This window comes from Rutidosis leptorrhynchoides, chromosome 3 (genome assembly GCF_046630445.1).
Source record: "Rutidosis leptorrhynchoides isolate AG116_Rl617_1_P2 chromosome 3, CSIRO_AGI_Rlap_v1, whole genome shotgun sequence".
NCBI lineage: Eukaryota > Viridiplantae > Streptophyta > Magnoliopsida > Asterales > Asteraceae > Rutidosis > Rutidosis leptorrhynchoides.
In genome coordinates this window covers 326,074,451-326,093,599 of record NC_092335.1, presented here as the reverse complement: position 1 = coordinate 326,093,599, position 19,149 = coordinate 326,074,451, and the positions used below count along the sequence as shown (strand labels likewise).

At 33.6% G+C, this 19,149-nt stretch overlaps 1 protein-coding gene across 3 annotated transcripts; it reads right to left on the bottom strand.

The window, feature by feature from the left end:
- Positions 1 to 275: 275 nt before the first annotated feature.
- Positions 276 to 8,421, bottom strand: LOC139897494 (uncharacterized). 3 transcript variants are annotated; one of them, XM_071880198.1, is made up of 12 exons: positions 8,079 to 8,421; positions 5,797 to 5,943; positions 5,603 to 5,717; positions 5,386 to 5,480; positions 3,276 to 3,379; positions 3,121 to 3,158; positions 2,489 to 2,730; positions 1,893 to 1,986; positions 1,596 to 1,786; positions 1,289 to 1,508; positions 1,019 to 1,186; positions 276 to 659 (listed from the first exon to the last, which is right to left on the bottom strand). In XM_071880198.1, the coding sequence occupies exons 1-12, from the start codon at positions 8,295 to 8,297 to the stop codon at positions 502 to 504; spliced, it is 1,791 nt and encodes a 596-aa protein (XP_071736299.1). In that variant the 5' UTR covers positions 8,298 to 8,421; the 3' UTR covers positions 276 to 501. The 3 variants fall into 3 exon arrangements, with proteins under 3 accessions (XP_071736299.1, XP_071736300.1, XP_071736301.1); XM_071880199.1 differs by having other exon boundaries at positions 2,489 to 2,724; XM_071880200.1 differs by lacking the exons at positions 5,386 to 5,480; positions 5,603 to 5,717; positions 5,797 to 5,943.
- Positions 8,422 to 19,149: the final 10,728 nt, after the last annotated feature.

Below are 19,149 nucleotides of genomic sequence, written 5' to 3'. Positions count from 1 at the left end.
GACTATTAAGGAGAAGAAGCACTCCCTCCACTATCCTGCAAGTCTAATGAGTGAAAGTACTCGTACTTGTAACCACATCCTTTTACCATCAATCAATTGATTAGCTATTTGTACAGCTACTGATATTCCAACCACATTGGAGGCCACTTCCACTGTAATAAAACTAATTTTATTTTATATGTAGAAACCACCACCTACTTCCAAGTTATAGAACAGACTAGAGCTCCAAAAAAAAAAAAAAAAAAAAAAAAAAAATTAAAAAACAAACTGGCCTCTTTTAATTATGGAAATAGATAGATGAACTATTGTCAATTACAAGTTGAAACTACAAAAGTTGCACCTACTTTTTCTACCTAATCTAAGCAAATAACTGAATACTATCCAGATCAAAAACTTTAAATTAAAAGTAAAATCACAATTAAACAAAAATGAATTGAAAACTATGAAATCTATGGTTTTTCATCTTCTCAAAACTTGGATGTTATTTTAGGTTAGCAGGTTTCAATTGGTTTTTTTCTCCTCTGCAATAGTGCCTGAGCCTGAGGCTAATGCTACAGCTGATTCATCTTCATCCTCTCCACCAAAACCAAATTCATTCACTCTCTTTTTGTCCACTGGATATGCCCATCTTTGATACAAATATATCAAAAATATGACATCTGCAATCACAAAGTTAAAAAAATTACTTTTAGTGATTTTCAACCCATTGGTACAACTCAATTAGCACATCTGAAATTTCAACCCATTCATAAACGAACAGGTCAAAACTAACGGATAAAGTTTTCCCTATTCAGACTACACAGGAAAGAGGAAAGGGCAGTATGTTTTTTAGTTAAATGTACGCGGCCTAAAAAGGTTATATCGCGACCGTTTCCGACCTTTTTCTCTGGCCACACCAAGATATGTTATTAGTGAGGTTTGAATACCACGCCCTAACCACTAAGCTATCTTTAGATGATTTAGAATGATATCAAAATGAATGTATACTATTAAGCAATAAAGTTGGATCCAAACGTACCGTCACGGAAAACAGAAAGTCGATGTAGCAATGGCATTTTGATCACAAAGGCAAAGAGATCATCAATAATCGTATTGAGAAACTTATAAGTCATCTGCCTCCATGGTAAATGAGCAACGGATTTTAACTTGTAATTGATGAACAGTTGTGGGCACATCATAATGAAACCTACAACAACATCGTTACACATCAGATTATATGTTACACGATACTGTAAAGATGCCAAATTAAAGTGTTTACAAAGAGTAATGGCAAAGTTTTAGGGCTTACCAAACATGTATACACAGCTTGTAAGCGATGATAGAATCCAGGAGTACCAGCTTTTGTGGGTTTCATACATAAGTGAATAAACAGACGAGCAGCCAACAAGTACAAAAAGTACATACGACAAATACTTCATTGCAAGATCATCGTATTCCTTTGTTTTGTTTCCAGAATACGAATCTCGATCACTAAACTTCAACTTAGGTATGCTTCCACTTCTGTCAACCTGAAGAAAAGTTAAATTATTGTACGTTTAGTTGAGTTATAACTTTTTGCTAGGGTAACATTTTATATAAAATTAATTAACTTTTACCTCGATGTGCATTGCCTTTCCGATTTTCCAGAACTCGATGCACACTCCGACCCCAGAACTTGCAAGAATCATCCATGAGGTATCGTTATCGAGCAAGTAAAGGAAAATAACGAGCTGACAAACGAAGCTCACAACAACCGATTTTGCAGAAAGGCCTTCCATAGATTTATTTTTGTTCCAGAACTGTATATCTGCATAATTGATTAATCATACAAATAGGTAACAAAAATGCATTTCTAAAAAATAATAAATAAATAAATAGATAAACAAACAATTTTTTTTTTTTTTTTAAATTACCGTTCTTGAATGCCAAAAAGTCGAATACTGAACGAAGCAGTGAAACAAACATGGTAACTCCCAATAGATAGGGATTTCCTTCCACGAACACTCTCTGTATTAACGACAATATTGTTAATTGTTATTACACAACAACAAAGGTATCTTCAGACAAAATCATCAAATATGAAGTTTTTATGTTATTCTGAACAATTGATAATCAACTTTCCAAAATAAGGGTTGTAGGAGAAATGTTGGGATTTGCTTTTGCTAATTGAAGTTTTTAATAAAATAAGATAAACAACCATTTAAATGTTGTTGTATAAATTCTAAGTATCTGAAAAGCTAGCACATAACTTGATCAAAGGGACATTCTGGTAAACTTATCCAAATTCCGTCAAAAAGAAGGTGTTACTCGGTTGTCTTTTTACAATCAGTTAGTTGCATTTGGTATGAAGTATTGTTTGGCCTGTAAGTATTTAGCTATTCAATATTAAAACATGTTTATCCATACATTATAAGCTGATTATTGTAAGGTAAGCTCGAAATGTAAATAAATAAATAACTCTTAAACATGGACTCGAATATATTACAAATTAAGAGGAAGAAGGTGAAACCTTAAGTTCATCAGCTTCTCCTTCAAGCATACTTCCGTAACTGCGATGGATCTGGAACGACTGATCAATCTGCATGAATAGTTGCCATTTGGTCAAGCTTATCGGGGCCACCTCTAGATGAAGGGGCACTTCAGTCACTGTATCATTAAGAGCTATAAGCTTGTCCCTAGGTAACCAAAACTCATTCAAATACACAGTTGGATAATAGTTCCCTGTGGTAGATTCAATATTCATGTCTGTAACTAGAAGTCAAGACACTCAAAATATCGGCAAGTGCAGGAATAAAAAGTTCCTTCAAATCTCTTAATTCATCATTTATTATTTAATATTTTTATGGGGGTATTGAAATTATGGCAGCTACATGGATATAGGCAAACTATACAAAAAGGAATGTTTGGCAAATTAACGAGTAAGGGAAGCTCCACTTCGATGGGCAAAAAAAAACTCCAAAAAAAAAAAAAAAAAAAAAAGAGAAGGGAAAGGAAAAAAAACAAGGATGCCGTCATGGAGAAAAAAAGGAAAACGAGAAAATGGCAAATAACCGTTTTAGTAAATCCTCCGCCTTAATTAGTTTATGTGGATAATTTTGCTTAAATACATTATACTTTATAGAATTAAATAGCGAAGGATACAAGGAGCAACATTGGGAGGAATAGAACGTTGTGAGTACCTGCAAAGCAAGTTTAAGAATCAGTATGTCAGCAAAAAATTTAAGCGTCATAAGTTATTAACTTCCCAAAGTTTACGGTATTGTTCAGATGTTATTTTCAGTAGAAAAGCGACGTACTTTGTAAAATCATCAACCAAGTTAATAGTAATATTTGGCTTCCAATATGACAAGTACTCCACAGGACCCTTATCCTTCAATTCAGTTTCAGGTTCATCAACATCCTGAAAAACATACACAACGACTAACATGTTAGACTACCAATCGAATGTCACCATTCCACTTTATAGAGATCAATTATATACAGAAGTTTTGGAACAGATTCAAGGTTACCAATTCAACCATGATTAGTGATGGGTCGAAAAGCAAATTTGGATCCAGAATTTATCAGGGAAAAAGGTAAAACTTTCAGGTTTAACTCAGAGAATCTAACAATAGTACAATGACTCAACCAAACTAACATCCTACTTTGACTTACTTTCAGTTTCGTGAATTAAGCCTTTAAAGTAACATAGAATATATTTTTCCACTTAGGTGGTGTTTGTTTTTCATATTGAAGACCTTATTATAGCTTATGTCTGCGGGTGGGCAGACATTTCTATTGCAGATGGTTTGTTTTCTTGAAGACATGAGACAAAAAAACATCTTCAAATGTCTTCTAATTTGAAGCTCTCAAATACTGCTTCTAACTTCTACAGACATTATAATCAGCTTCACCCTATGCAATTATCTTTCAACTTTTTACCCGTCTCTTCCAACCCTTCCCACCAACCTACCCACTTTCATCGGCGGACCACCTCTGGCGGCACCACCTCCGGCGGAATAATCTTCAACGACACGACCTGCGGCAGAAATAAATCGATAATTTTCTTTTGCTGATCAGTTCCTTTTGACTTATTATAATGATGTAACCATCTCAGTTTAACCATCTTTTTTTATGGTAAAAGTTATCGGCCAGAACATTACAAAGGACAAGATAAATGTTAAATAAGGTGTTTATCAAATATAAAGAAGTCCTGATTTTAATTTTGATTTTGACAAATGAAGAACATGAAGAAATCAAGATATATGGTGAAGGACTGAGATGATTTATAACGATATACGGAGAAGATACAAAAAGAGGGATAAATATATTTAGATATTGGCATATTGCAAGAATGAGAATTGGAACTTGTGGTGGAAGAACCAATGTATTAACTAAAGACATACAAGTGGATGATATGTAATATACGTGTAAAACTAATAACCTTGTCAAAAAAAATTACAGTATATTCTTTTTAGATAAACTATATAATATGCTTCGAATTCTATATTTTTATTTACGGATCACCTAATTATATTACTAGTATACATGTAAATGTTTGTGTTAATAGTGAATTTTATTTATTTATTTTCTTATTTTGGCAAAATAAACGTAAACTCATATAATCTGGAGACAGAATTAAGTTATTTTGCAGATGTAAAAATTTCAGTACTCTATATACAGACCTTCAGACCACATCTTCTCTACAGACGTGGTCCGCAGACCTTCAGACAAAAACATCTTAAAAAACAAACAGCACCTTAGTGTATTACTAAAACAACTACACATTCATGTTAAGACAAGCAGTTGACTACAAGGTTGTAAAAGTCGTGAGTCGGGGACGAGTCGGTCCGAACCTTGGAGGTACAAGTTGGTCGAGTAGTGGACGAGTCGAGTGTTGACCAACATTGACTTTTAGTTATAAATATATTAAACATATATAAGTTACACGTAAATATTACATATATTAAACATAAAATATAAACAAATATTTCAAACATAGATATATGACACAAAATCTAATTTTTCAAAAAAGGATTTTGCTAACGCAGCTCTTAAGGCGGTCAGTAACGTGCATAAAATAGTGACACAATTCAATAACCGTCACTATAAAGTCAATGTGTAACCGCCACGACACACGTTAATGACAGCCCTTAGGACTGTCGTTAGCAAATTCCATTTAAAAAACATAATTTTTTTACCTAACTCCGACTTTGACCAACTCAAACCCGACTCGGCCGACTCAGCCCGACTTTGACCCAAAATTTTAGCGTTGACCGACTTCTAAGACGTTTTAGGGTGAGTCGGGATAGGCTAGTCCCCAAACCGGCGCGTCGCCCGAAAATTACAACAGTGGTTGACTGAATGGGTGCGTGTCAAGCTAAACTTTTGTAATCAAATTCCTATGAATCAGATCATATCACAAACCTCGGGCAACAACTCTTCCTCACTGGTTTCTTTAGAGTTACCCAATAGACTCTTCTTCTTACTTGATTTTGACTTTGGCAAGTATGTCACGATGGCTGCAAACCAAAATAAGTTTCATTCGAAAAAAATATATATGTAAAAAATACGTGTATCAGCCATTATGCAGATTTCAGTTTATTTAAGTCTAAAGATGACGTTATAAGGTACAGTGTATTACGATGTTTTACTCCAAACGCAGACAATGGATCGTACTCGGGGTCAGTTGGGTCAACTGGAAACCCTGAACGTGTAAAGAAAACATGAGCAAAAAAACTCCCATTGTGCTTCAAAGCCTGAAATTTTGAATTAAAAACATTGAGATGACCAAAAATACAACATCAAATTATCCTAATTCAAATGAGGATTAATCACCTCAGATAGATAATACTTCAAGGAAAGAGTCCTCGTGCTCTCTGGGCTCCACACTGCATAAGGTATTTTTGACTCGTGCCATATAAGTGCCTCTTCATTCCCAAAGTCGTTAAATTTGTCGTGTTCAGATACATAAAACCACATATCCTACATAAATTGGATTCAATGCAGATAACTTCAAGGTTACAAATAATAAAAGAAACCAAGTTTTTTAGTTTCGATGGTATATTTTAATAACATTGCTGACAACCAATTTTAAGTATTAGCATCAGGGCCGGTCCTATATAATATGATGCCCTGTGCGATCCGAGAAAAAAGGCCCCCTCCTAATTTGGTTTGAGCACTGGTACCCGAGTTTCCGATACCGTATTCGTACCGTACAAGTACCGTACCGTTACAATCGGTACAGTATTCGGTACTTCATGACAAAAAATTAGTGAAGGAATCATTGATTGAAGTATTACAACACGCAAGTTCAAGTCGCAGACATGATTATGACAAAGCCACTGAAGGTTGACTAGTTTGAAAAATTACAAGTTCATATGTTTTTTTTTTTTTTTTTTTTTTTTGAAAGGCAAGACTTTTATTAAAATTGTAAAAGTTGGTACAAAAAGGTATGAGAGAGCATACCAAAATGAAATTACAGGAGACTTAAGAGAACATATAACTACTTAAATACAACGAGATTGTTCCCTATAAAGTATTAGCCATGATCGTCATGTATTGTTTTCTTACTTACATGTGTATACAACTTAAATCAATTTAACACTCAAAAGGATTAGTATTGTAAATAACTTATCATAAATAATATAACATGTTGAGAAAAGAGAAAGAATGTGTGATCATGATCAATTAGTAAATCCCGTTATTTGTTTTTGGATGACGTGGGGAAAAGAAACGGATAAAGAAAATGCATAATAAGTCTTGTGAGATTATGACGAATTTGTAAATTCAAGGTTTTAGGATAACGTGGCAAAAAAAATTAAATAAAGCAAGCTGCCCTTAAAAACGTAATATTACCTAATTATTTTCCCAGTTCCTACATCTGTGTGAGAACAATTTTCCAGGAGATATATATGACGGATTAAAGAAGCACGAATAGTTACTACATGGTCTTGCTAGCCGGCCTTGCTAGTCTTCTTTTGGACTTTGCTAGCTGGGCCTCGAGTCGGTATTTATGATAAAACAATTATGGGCCCCTAAAATTTCTGGGCCCTGTGCAAATGTTCCAGTTGCACCCCCATTGGGCCGGGCCTGATTAGCATCTACCCGTAATCGTGAATTATTATAAGCATTCACATTTAGTTAAGATACATGTACAAATAGTCAATATTCTTTTTCTAGTAAACAAAAGCAACCATCAACTCTTCAAATCAAACATATTAGAGAGTTATAATTATGTCATATCTATAGTAGAGGGATCAAATGAGAACTTTTTTTGTGTGAGAACCCTGAGAACTCGAAATTCGAGCAAAAATTTTTGGCGGGCGAACAAAAACAGTGCTAGTCGAACAATTTTTTTTATATGCATTTTTCGCTTGGTTCTACATTTTGGTTCTACAATTTTGAATTCGAACAATTTTGGAGTAATTCGAACCATTTTTGAGAAATTCGAACAATTTTTAACGTGTTCGAACAATTTTTCGTTCTACAATTTTGTTAATTCTAACAATTTTGTTTTTCGTTCTACAATTTTTTGCTCGCCCGTGTTTTTTTTTTGCCCGAATTCCTTGTTTTTTGCTCGCCCGCCACTTTTTTTGCTCGAATTTCAGTGTATTTGGAGTTCCTAGAGTTCTCACACTAAAAGAGTTCTCACTGGATCTTCTCCTATATATATATATATATATATATATATATATATATATATATATATATATATATATATATATATATACACGGTATGTCATTATAGTCTTGACCTAAAAAAGAAACCATCAACTCTTCATATCAAACATATTAAAAAAATATAAATATCATAATAATGTCATATATAGTACTCATATGTCATTATAGGAGTATCTTAGTATGAAGTACTAACATATTCAAAACACAAAACTCTATAACTAACAATATAATTAACCAATTTTAAGTATTAGCATTACTTGTAACAACATAAACTATTAATACCTTCAAAATTATTACTCACTATAATGTATAATGTAAATCACAATATATATCACTCAAAAGTATACAGTTCAATAGATTAAACAAAACAAAAATTCAAAAGAAACAATAAATACATTAATAATAATAATGAGATGAATTAGGGTTTGTGAACGGACCAGAAGTTCAGATTTTTGAAACAAATTAGAGATCTGAGAAGCATGATGAGAGGCAGCAGGGGAAGAGGATGAGGGTTTAGAAGAAGGTGAAAAAAACTTGGAAGCGAAGTAATAGATAACGGCAATTCTTATGATTCCGGTGACCATTTGGCCAATACCTTGTTGTTGTTGCGGTTGTTCACCACCACCACCTCCTTCCACCGCTGCCGGTGGAGCCATCTTGTTAACTCAGTCAACAGTCAACGACAACTAACAAGTATGATGATGTGATTGCAATCAACAAAGATAGACTGACAAGGAGTGTTGAATGGATTTAAGGGGATATTAATTTATAAACACGTTATTAGTCATTTTAGATGAAGTGATAAATATCTGAATTTAGGTTTCTTGTTTTTATATTCGATTAATAATTGTAAATTGTAAAATTGTAAATAGTAATTGAACCTAAATGCCCATTTATTTTAACTTTTTTGACTCAGAACACAACAAGAAAAAAAGTTGACAATTTGCACGCGCAAGGCGCAACGGCGCAATGCCTCTTTGCGACCTTGCTCCTCGGTGGACGCAAGGACGCAAGGTGCCTCTTGTGACCTTGCTCCCCGGAGACGCAAGGACGCAATGTGCCTCTTGCTCCCGCCTGCACAGTAATTTGTCAAAGAATAAAGTGGCGTTTGGATGGATTATTTGAAATTACACTATTTCAACTCATTGAATTTGAAATATCAAGATTTGAATTGAAATTGTATATTTGGTCAAGGATTTTAAATTCCTAAATTTTTAAACGTAAAATGTAACAAGTAAGCGTAGGCGTAAATATACGTTCAAGTAAAACGTAAAATATAAAATGAAAAAACAAAACATAAAATGTAAAATGTAAACTTCATACATAAATTGAAAAGCGTATTGCATAATTGTAAACGTAAACTAGAACGTAAAACATGTAACCATAAAACGTATAAATAACACATAACCGTAAAATTAACATGTAAAGCGTAAAACGTAAACACAAAACATAAAAGTAAACATAAAAGGTAAGTGTAATACGAAACGTAAAACGTATAACATAGACGTAAACCGTAAACTGTAAAACGCAAATCATAAATGTAAAACGTAAACGTAATGTAAAACGTAAATGTAAACGTAAAGCGTAGTCTACCAAGTGAAATGTCCCGTTCTTATTGATTAAAAACGTTCCATATTAATTGATTTCGTTGCGAGGTTTTGACCTCTATATGAGACGTTTTTCAAAGAATGCATTCATTTTAAAACAAACCATAACCTTTATTTCATCAATAAAGGTTTAAAAAGCTTTACGTAGATTATCAAATAATGATAATCTAAAATATCCTGTTTACACACGACCATTACATAATGGTTTACAATACAAATATGTTACAACAAAATAAGTTTCTTGAATGCAGTTTTTACACAATATCATACAAGCATGGACTCCAAATCTCGTCCTTATTTAAGTATGCGACAGCGGAAGCTCTTAATAATCACCTGAGAATAAACATGCTTTAAACGTCAACAAAAAATGTTGGTGAGTTATAGGTTTAACCTATATATATCAAATCGTAACAATAGACCACAAGATTTCATATTTCAATATACATCCCATACATAGAGATAAAAATCATTCATATGGTGAACACCTGGTAACCGACATTAACAAGATGCATGTATAAGAATATCCCCATCATTCCGGGACACCCTTCGGATATGATATAAATTTCGAAGTACTAAAGCATCCGGTACTTTGGATGGGGTTTGTTAGGCCCAATAGATCTATCTTTAGGATTCGCGTCAATTAGGGTGTCTGTTCCCTACTTCTTAGATTACCAGACTTAATAAAAAGGGGCATATTCGATTTCGATAATTCAACCATAGAATGTAGTTTCACGTACTTGTGTCTATTTTGTAAATCATTTATAAAACCTGCATGTATTCTCATCCCAAAAATATTAGATTTTAAAAGTGGGACTATAACTCACTTTCACAGATTTTTACTTCGTCGGGAAGTAAGACTTGGCCACTAGTTGATTCACGAACCTATAACAATATATACATATATATCAAAGTATGTTCAAAATATATTTACAACACTTTTAATATATTTTGATGTTTTAAGTTTATTAAGTCAGCTGTCCTCGTTAGTAACCTACAACTAGTTGTCCACAGTAAGATGTACAGAAATAAATCGATAAATATTATCTTGAATCAATCCACGACCCAGTGTATACGTATCTCAGTATTGATCACAACTCAAACTATATATATTTTGGAATCAACCTCAACCCTATATAGCTAACTCCAACATTCACATATAGAGTGTCTATGGTTGTTCCGAAATATATATAGATGTGTCGACATGATAGGTCGAAACATTGTATACGTGTCTATGGTATCTCAAGATTACATAATATACAATACAAGTTGATTAAGTTATGGTTGGAATAGATTTGTTACCAATTTTCACGTAGCTAAAATGAGAAAAATTATCCAATCTTGTTTTACCCATAACTTCTTCATTTTAAATCCGTTTTGAGTGAATAAAATTGCTATGGTTTCATATTGAACTCTATTTTATGAATCTAAACAGAAAAAGTATAGGTTTATAGTCGGAAAAATAATTTACAAGTCATTTTTGTAAAGGTAGTCATTGCAGTCGAAAGAACGACGTCTAGATGACCATTTTAGAAAACATACTTCCACTTTGAGTTTAACCATAATTTTTGGATATAGTTTCATGTTCATAATAACAATCATTTTCTCAGAATAACAACTTTTAAATCAAAGTTTATCATAGTTTTTAATTAACTAACCCAAAACAGCCCGCAGTGTTACTACGACGGCGTAAATCCGGTTTTACGGTGTTTTTCGTGTTTCCAGGTTTTAAATCATTAAGTTAGCATATCATATAGATATAGAACATGTGTTTAGTTTATTTTAAAAGTCAAGTTAGAAGGATTAACTTTTGTTTGCGAACAAGTTTAGAATTAACTAAACTATGTTCTAGTGATTACAAGTTTAAACCTTCGAATAAGATAGCTTTATATGTATGAATCGAATGATGTTATGAACATCATTACTACCTTAAGTTCCTTGGATAAACCTACTGGAAAAGATAAAAATGGATCTAGCTTCAACGGATCCTTGGATGGCTCGAAGTTCTTGAAGCAGAATCATGACATGAAAACAAGTTCAAGTAAGATCATCACTTGAAATACGATTGTTATAGTTATAGAAATTGAACCAAAGTTTGAATATGATTATTACCTTGTATTAGAATGATAACCTACTGTAAGAAACAAAGATTTCTTGAGGTTGGATGATCACCTTACAAGATTGGAAGTGAGCTAGCAAACTTGAAAGTATTCTTGATTTTATGTAACTAGAACTTGTAGAATATATGAAGAACACTTAGAACTTGAAGATAGAACTTGAGAGAGATCAATTAGATGAAGAAAATTGAAGAATGAAAGTGTTTGTAGGTGTTTTTGGTCGTTGGTGTATGGATTACATATAAAGGATATGTAATTTTGTTTTCATGTAAATAAGTCATGAATGATTACTCATATTTTTGTAATTTTATGAGATATTTCATGCTAGTTGCCAAATGATGGTTCCCACATGTGTTAGGTGACTTACATGGGCTGCTAAGAGCTGATCATTGGAGTGTATATACCAATAGTACATACATCTAAAAGTTGTGTATTGTACGAGTACGAATACGGGTGCATACGAGTAGAATTGTTGATGAAACTGAACGAGGATGTAATTGTAAGCATTTTTGTTAAGTAGAAGTATTTTGATAAGTGTATTGAAGTCTTTCAAAAGTGTATAAATACATATTAAAACACTACATGTATATACATTTTAACTGAGTCGTTAAGTCATCGTTAGTCGTTACATGTAAGTGTTGTTTTGAAACCTTTAGGTTAACGATCTTGTTAAATATTGTTAACCCAATGTTTATAATATCAAATGAGATTTTAAATTATTATATTATCATGATATTATCATGTATGAATATCTCTTAATATGATATATATACATTAAATGTCTTTACAATGATAATCGTTACATATATGTCTCGTTTAAAAATCATTAAGTTAGTAGTCTTGTTTTTACATATGTAGTTCATTGTTAATATACTTAATGATATGTTTACTTATCATAGTATCATGTTAACTATATATATATCCACATATATGTCATCATATAGTTTTTACAAGTTTTAACGTTCGTGAATCACCGGTCAACTTGGGTGGTCAATTGTCTATATGAAACATATTTCAATTAATCAAGTCTTAACAAGTTTGATTGCTTAACATGTTGGAAACATTTAATCATGTAAATATCAATCTCAATTAATATATATAAACATGGAAAAGTTCGGGTCACTACAGTACCTACCCGTTAAATAAATTTCGTCCCGAAATTTTAAGCTGTTGAAGGTGTTGACGAATCTTCTGGAAATAGATGCGGGTATTTCTTCTTCATCTGATCTTCACACTCACAGGTGAACTCGGGTCCTCTACGAACATTCCATCGAACCTTAACAATTGGTATCTTGTTTTGCTTAAGTCTTTTAACCTCACGATCCATTATTTCGACGGGTTCTTCGATGAATTGAAGTTTTTCGTTGATTTGGATTTCATCTAACGGAATAGTGAGATCTTCTTTAGCAAAACATTTCTTCAAATTCGAGACGTGGAAAGTGTTATGTACAGCCGCGAGTTGTTGAGGTAACTCAAGTCGGTAAGCTACTGGTCCGACACGATCAATACTCTTGAATGGTCCAATATACCTTGGATTTAATTTCCCTCGTTTACCAAATCGAACAACGCCTTTCCAAGGTGCAACTTTAAGCATGATCATCTCTCCAATTTCAAATTCTATATCTTTTCTTTTAATGTCAGCGTAGCTCTTTTGTCGACTTTGGGCGGTTTTCAACCGTTGTTGAATTTGGATGATCTTCTCGGTAGTTTCTTGTATAATCTCCGGACCCGTAATCTGTCTATCCCCCACTTCACTCCAACAAATCAGAGACCTGCACTTTCTACCATAAAGTGCTTCAAACGGCGCCATCTCAATGCTTGAATGGTAGCTGTTGTTGTAGGAAAATTCTGCTAACGGTAGATGTCGATCCCAACTATTTCCGAAATCAATAACACATGCTCGTAGCATGTCTTCAAGCGTTTGTATCGTCCTTTCACTCTGCCCATCAGTTTGTGGATGATAGGCAGTACTCATGTCTAGACGAGTTCCTAATGCTTGCTGTAATGTCTGCCAGAATCTTGAAATAAATCTGCCATCCCTATCAGAGATAATAGAGATTGGTATTCCATGTCTGGAGACGACTTCCTTCAAATACAGTCGTGCTAACTTCTCCATCTTGTCATCTTCTCTTATTGGCAGGAAATGTGCTGATTTGGTGAGACGATCAGCTATTACTCAAATAGTATCAAAACCACTTGCAGTCCTTGGCAATTTAGTGATGAAATCCATGGTAATGTTTTCCCATTTCCATTCCGGGATTTCGAGTTGTTGAAGTTGACCTGATGGTTTCTGATGCTCAGCTTTGACCTTAGAACACGTCAAACATTCTCCTACGTATTTAGCAACATCGGCTTTCATACCCGGCCACCAAAAATATTTCTTGAGATCCTTGTACATCTTCCCCATTCCAGGATGTATTGAGTATCTGGTTTTATGAGCTTCTCTAAGTACCATTTCTCTCATATCTCGAAATTTTGGTACCCAAATCCTTTCAGCCCTATACCGGGTCCCATCTTCCCGAATATTAAGATGCTTCTCTGATCCTTTGGGTATTTCATCCTTTAAATTTCCCTCTTTTAAAACTCCTTGTTGCGCCTCCTTTATTTGAGTAGTAAGGTTATTATGAATCATTATATTCATAGATTTTACTCGAATGGGTTCTCTGTCCTTCCTGCTCAAGGCATCGGCTACCACATTTGCCTTCCCCGGGTGGTAACGAATCTCAAAGTCGTAATCATTCAATAATTCAATCCACCTACGCTGCCTCATATTCAGTTGTTTCTGATTAAATATGTGTTGAAGACTTTTGTGGTCGGTATATATATAATACTTTTGACCCCATATAAGTAGTGCCTCCAAGTCTTTAATGCAAAAACAACCGCGCCTAATTCCAAATCATGCATAGTATAATTTTGTTCGTGAATCTTCAATTGTCTAGATGCATAAGCAATCACCTTCGTTCGTTGCATTAATACACAACCGAGACCTTGCTTTGATGCGTCACAATAAATCACAAAATCATCATTCCCTTCAGGCAATGACAATATAGGTGCGGTAGTTAGCTTTTTCTTCAATAAATGAAACGCTTTCTCTTGTTCATCATTCCATTCAAATTTCTTCCCTTTATGCGTTAATGCAGTCAAGGGTTTTGCTATTCTGGAAAAGTCTTGGTTGAACCTTCTGTAGTAACCAGCTAGTCCTAAAAACTGGCGTATGTGTTTCGGAGTTTTCGGGGTTTCCCACTTTTCAACAGTTTCTATCTTTGCCGGATCCACCTTAATACCTTCTTTGTTCACTATGTGACCGAGGAATTGAACTTCTTCCAACCAAAATGCACACTTTAAAAACTTAGCGTACAATTCTTCCTTCCTCAATACTTCTAACACCTTTCTCAAATGTTCACCGTGTTCTTGGTCATTCTTTGAGTAAATAAGTATGTCATCAATGAAAACAATGACAAACTTGTCAAGGTATGGTCCACACACTCGGTTCATAAGGTCCATGAACACAGCTGGTGCATTAGTTAAACCAAACGGCATGACCATAAACTCGTAATGACCGTAACGTGTTCTGAAAGCAGTCTTTGGAATATCATCTTCTTTCACCCGCATTTGATGATACCCGGAACGTAAGTCAATCTTTGAATAAACAGACGAGCCTTGTAGTTGATCAAATAAGTCGTCGATTCTCGGTAGTGGGTAGCGGTTCTTGATGGTAAGTTTGTTCAACTCTCGGTAGTCGATACACAACCTGAATGTACCATCTTTCTTCTTGACAAACAAAACAGGAGCTCCCCACGGTGATGTGCTTGGTCGAATGAAACCACGCTCTAAAAGTTCTTGTAATTGGCTTTGTAGTTCTTTCATCTCGCTGGGTGCGAGTCTGTAAGGAGCACGAGCTATTGGTGCAGCTCCTGGTACAAGATCTATTTGAAATTCAACGGATCGATGTGGGGGTAATCCCGGTAATTGTTTCGGAAATACATCGGGAAATTCTTTTGCAATGGGAACATCATTGATGCTCTTTTCTTCAGTTTGTACTTTCTCGACGTGTGCTAGAACAGCATAGCAACCTTTTCTTATTAGTTTTTGTGCCTTCAAATTACTAATAAGATGTAGCTTCGTGTTGCCCTTTTCTCCGTACACCATTAAGGGTTTTCCTTTTTCTCGTATAATGCGAATTGCATTTTTGTAACAAACAATCTCTGCTTTCACTTCTTTCAACCAGTCCATGCCGATTATCACATCAAAACTCCCTAACTCTACTGGTATCAAATCAATCTTAAATATTTCGCTAACCAGTTTAATTTCTCGATTCCGACATATATTATCTGCTGAAATTAATTTACCATTTGCTAATTCGAGTAAAAATTTACTATCCAAAGGCGTCAATGGACAACTTAATTTAGCACAAAAATCTCTACTCATATAGCTTCTATCCACACCCGAATCAAATAAAACGTAAGCAGATTTATTGTCAATAAGAAACGTACCCGTAACAAGCTCCGGGTCTTCCTGTGCCTCTGCCGCATTAATATTGAAAACTCTTCTGCGGCCTTGTCCATTCGTGTTCTCCTGGTTCGGGCAATTTCTAATAATGTGGTCCGGTTTTCCACATTTATAACAAACTACATTGGCATAACTTGCTCCGACACTACTTGCTCCACCATTACTCGTTCCGACACCATTTGTTCCTTTCATTCTGTTAACCCCTGGTCCATAGACCTCACACTTCGCCGCGCTATGACCATTTCTTTTACACTTGTTGCAAAATTTGGTGCAGAACCCCGAGTGATACTTTTCACACCTTTGGCATAGCTGCTTCTGATTATTGTTGTTGTTGCGGTTATTATTGTTGTTGGGATGATTGTTGTAGTTGCTGTAGTTGCTGTTGTTGTTGTTGTTGTTGTTGTTGTTGTTGTTGTTGTTGGGCCGTTTGTTGTAGTTGCGATTGATGTTGCGATTGTTGGGATAATTGTTGCAATTATTGTTGTAATTGCTGTTGTTGTTGTATTGGTGATCCTTATCACCGTTTTCCTCCCACTTTCTTTTGACTTGCTTCACATTGGCCTCTTCAGTCGTCTATTCTTTAATTCTTTCCTCAATCTGGTTCACTAGTTTGTGAGCCATTCTACATGCCTGTTGTATGGAGGCGGGCTTGATATTGCTCTAAACATACATATTATTCAACGCAATATCACTTATATTTCATAGGTTTTTATCATCTACAAAGACATTCAATGCGCATTTCACGAGAAAAACGACAAAAGAGTGAAGTTAGAAGAAACGACGATAAAACGATAGTTTTAACTAGATTTATATCAAGAAACGTTTATCCGAATGAAAGTACAAGATGAAAGAAGAAAAGAGTTCAAATGAGAAGTGCCAAATCAGTACACGTCAACACGGGATCAACAAAGAACAACTGAAGAAGAAAAATGAAGAAAACTGTTATTTGATCTTACACGAATCATGTATGTCTACACGAAACGTGTAGATATCTGGTCTTACACGAATCGTGTGAGCATACACGAATCGTGTAATGTTAGGCCACAAGACTTTCCAGAACGTGAAATGGGGCGGCTGGCTTTTTAATTTTAAAACAATTCTTTAACTCAATGGAGATACAGTAGGAATTCAACAAAACATTCACCAACTACTACTTCAATTATAAATATGGAGTACGTTCAGAGTTGGAGGGAGAATATACACACAAAATTACTATATCAAATTACTATTGTTATTTTTACTTGTACCTATTGTAATTAGTTTCAAGTATCAATTATTAAGGGGGTATTGTTCGTGATAAAGGGTGTTATTGTACGCGTGAAAGGGGTGTTATTATTGTAATTTTTCTACCGTTTGAAGTTAATGCAAGTGAAGATATTTTAGTAAGTTTACTCTGTTAAAATTAGCGTTGTTATTATGTTTGCATATCTATATTTTTATGTCTACCTTAGTGTAATGAATAGCTAAATTTCCCTAGTGTTTGCTTAAATGTAGAGCCCCTAGTGAAATGGATTGTTACCATTAGTAAAAGTTAAAATGTAACTTTAGTATTTTTAATATTGAGCCTAGTTAAAAGAACCATTTTTATGTAATTAGGTATTTAACCCTTGCCACTTAATTTATTAAATTTAAATAACGAAAGTTGTTTTTATTTACATAAATTGAGCTTCAACATTAAAAATGATCTAGACGAATTTATGGATAAGTTATTGACACCAATTTAGAAATAAACTTCGGTGGTTTGGGTGATATCAATAAGTTATATGAAAGTGAAATTATAAAAAGGGAAACCGTTATAATTTAGGTATTGGCGAAGGTCAAAACTAGGCTAGGTCTCAATTTAAATACTTAGGGAATAGTAGCTTTCTAAAAAGAATCCAATGAAAATTAGATTTTATTTAGTTAAGTTGTAACTTTATATTTATTCGAGAGAAAAATGTAAAGTTTGATACTAGAACATTTTAAATAGGGCGTAAAACTTAAAACAATCCATGGACCTAGGGGTGACACAATTAAGTAAACACTCTCATTTATCTCATTTATATTTCTTATAAAAGTATTAAGTTTATTATTTATGAAGTATTATTTTAAAATATAAAAAAAAATACATAAAAATAGTTAATTTTCGTAACAGTTATTTGTCACATCTTTTTACTCATACACGAATCGTGTATCATCACACGAATCGTGTAGGCCTTGAATACGGCTACAGTACCCGTAGGTTAAAATTTAGGGTTTTTAATTATTTAATATTATATATTTAGGTTTTTAGTTATTTTAATTATTATACTTAGGTTATTTTTTTTATATAATTAGTTTTAATTATTATAAAATACTTAAATACATGTTTTAATTCTAAAAATTAGTATTAATTATAAGTTTATAAATTGTAACTAGTTTATAATTAGTAAATTAATTAATTTCCTTTTAATTTGTATTAGTTTAATTAAAAATGTCATTTAGTTAAGTTAAATAAGTTTATATAATAATTACTTAAAACAAAATTCTAAATATATAGTTTTATTGAAAATTACTATTTTACTAATTACCATCTAGTAATATAATTATCGCATCATAATTAGCATAATTTCATTTAGTTTCTTTTTAAGTTAATTATTGTAATCTTGTAATTTTATTTAGTAAATTAGTTAAGTTATTTTCTTTTACTGTTACCATAAATTGCCTAATCCAAAACCCTCTTTAATTAAGTTTGACATCAAAGACTATTAAAAACCATTAAACACTCCATCTCCATGTGGAACGAATCGGATTTACCAACAAACTAAACTACACGGATAGGACTAGTTGCCTATATATATATATGTGTGAAATCAACCTAAAATCAATAAAATACCACATATACAATAAATCAATTCGTGTAACAAAACAACTCAAATCCGTTCATAAATAAAGGTCTCGATCGCACACATCAACTTTTTGGCGCCGCTGCCGGGGAGTTGGCAGTTAAATAAATAGATAATTTTTCTGATTCGTAGTAGTAGTTGGATTTGTACGTGGACCGGGTTGTTGGATCACCAATTTTATTGGTCAATAGAAGGATCCTGCCCCTCTGCTGCATCTTTTGGCTATTCAAAACGTGGGCAAAATCAGAAGGAAAATCTGTTGTTTAAGGGTTTTTATCATTGTTTTTATGTTATTCGATCCTCTCGAGGAAATTCATTTCCAAGAAAGTTCAAAGTTTTTGAATAAATCCTTTAATTCTTTGTACAATTTCCCAAATTGTATGATCCGTTCAATCCTAAACTCGTTAAACTTAA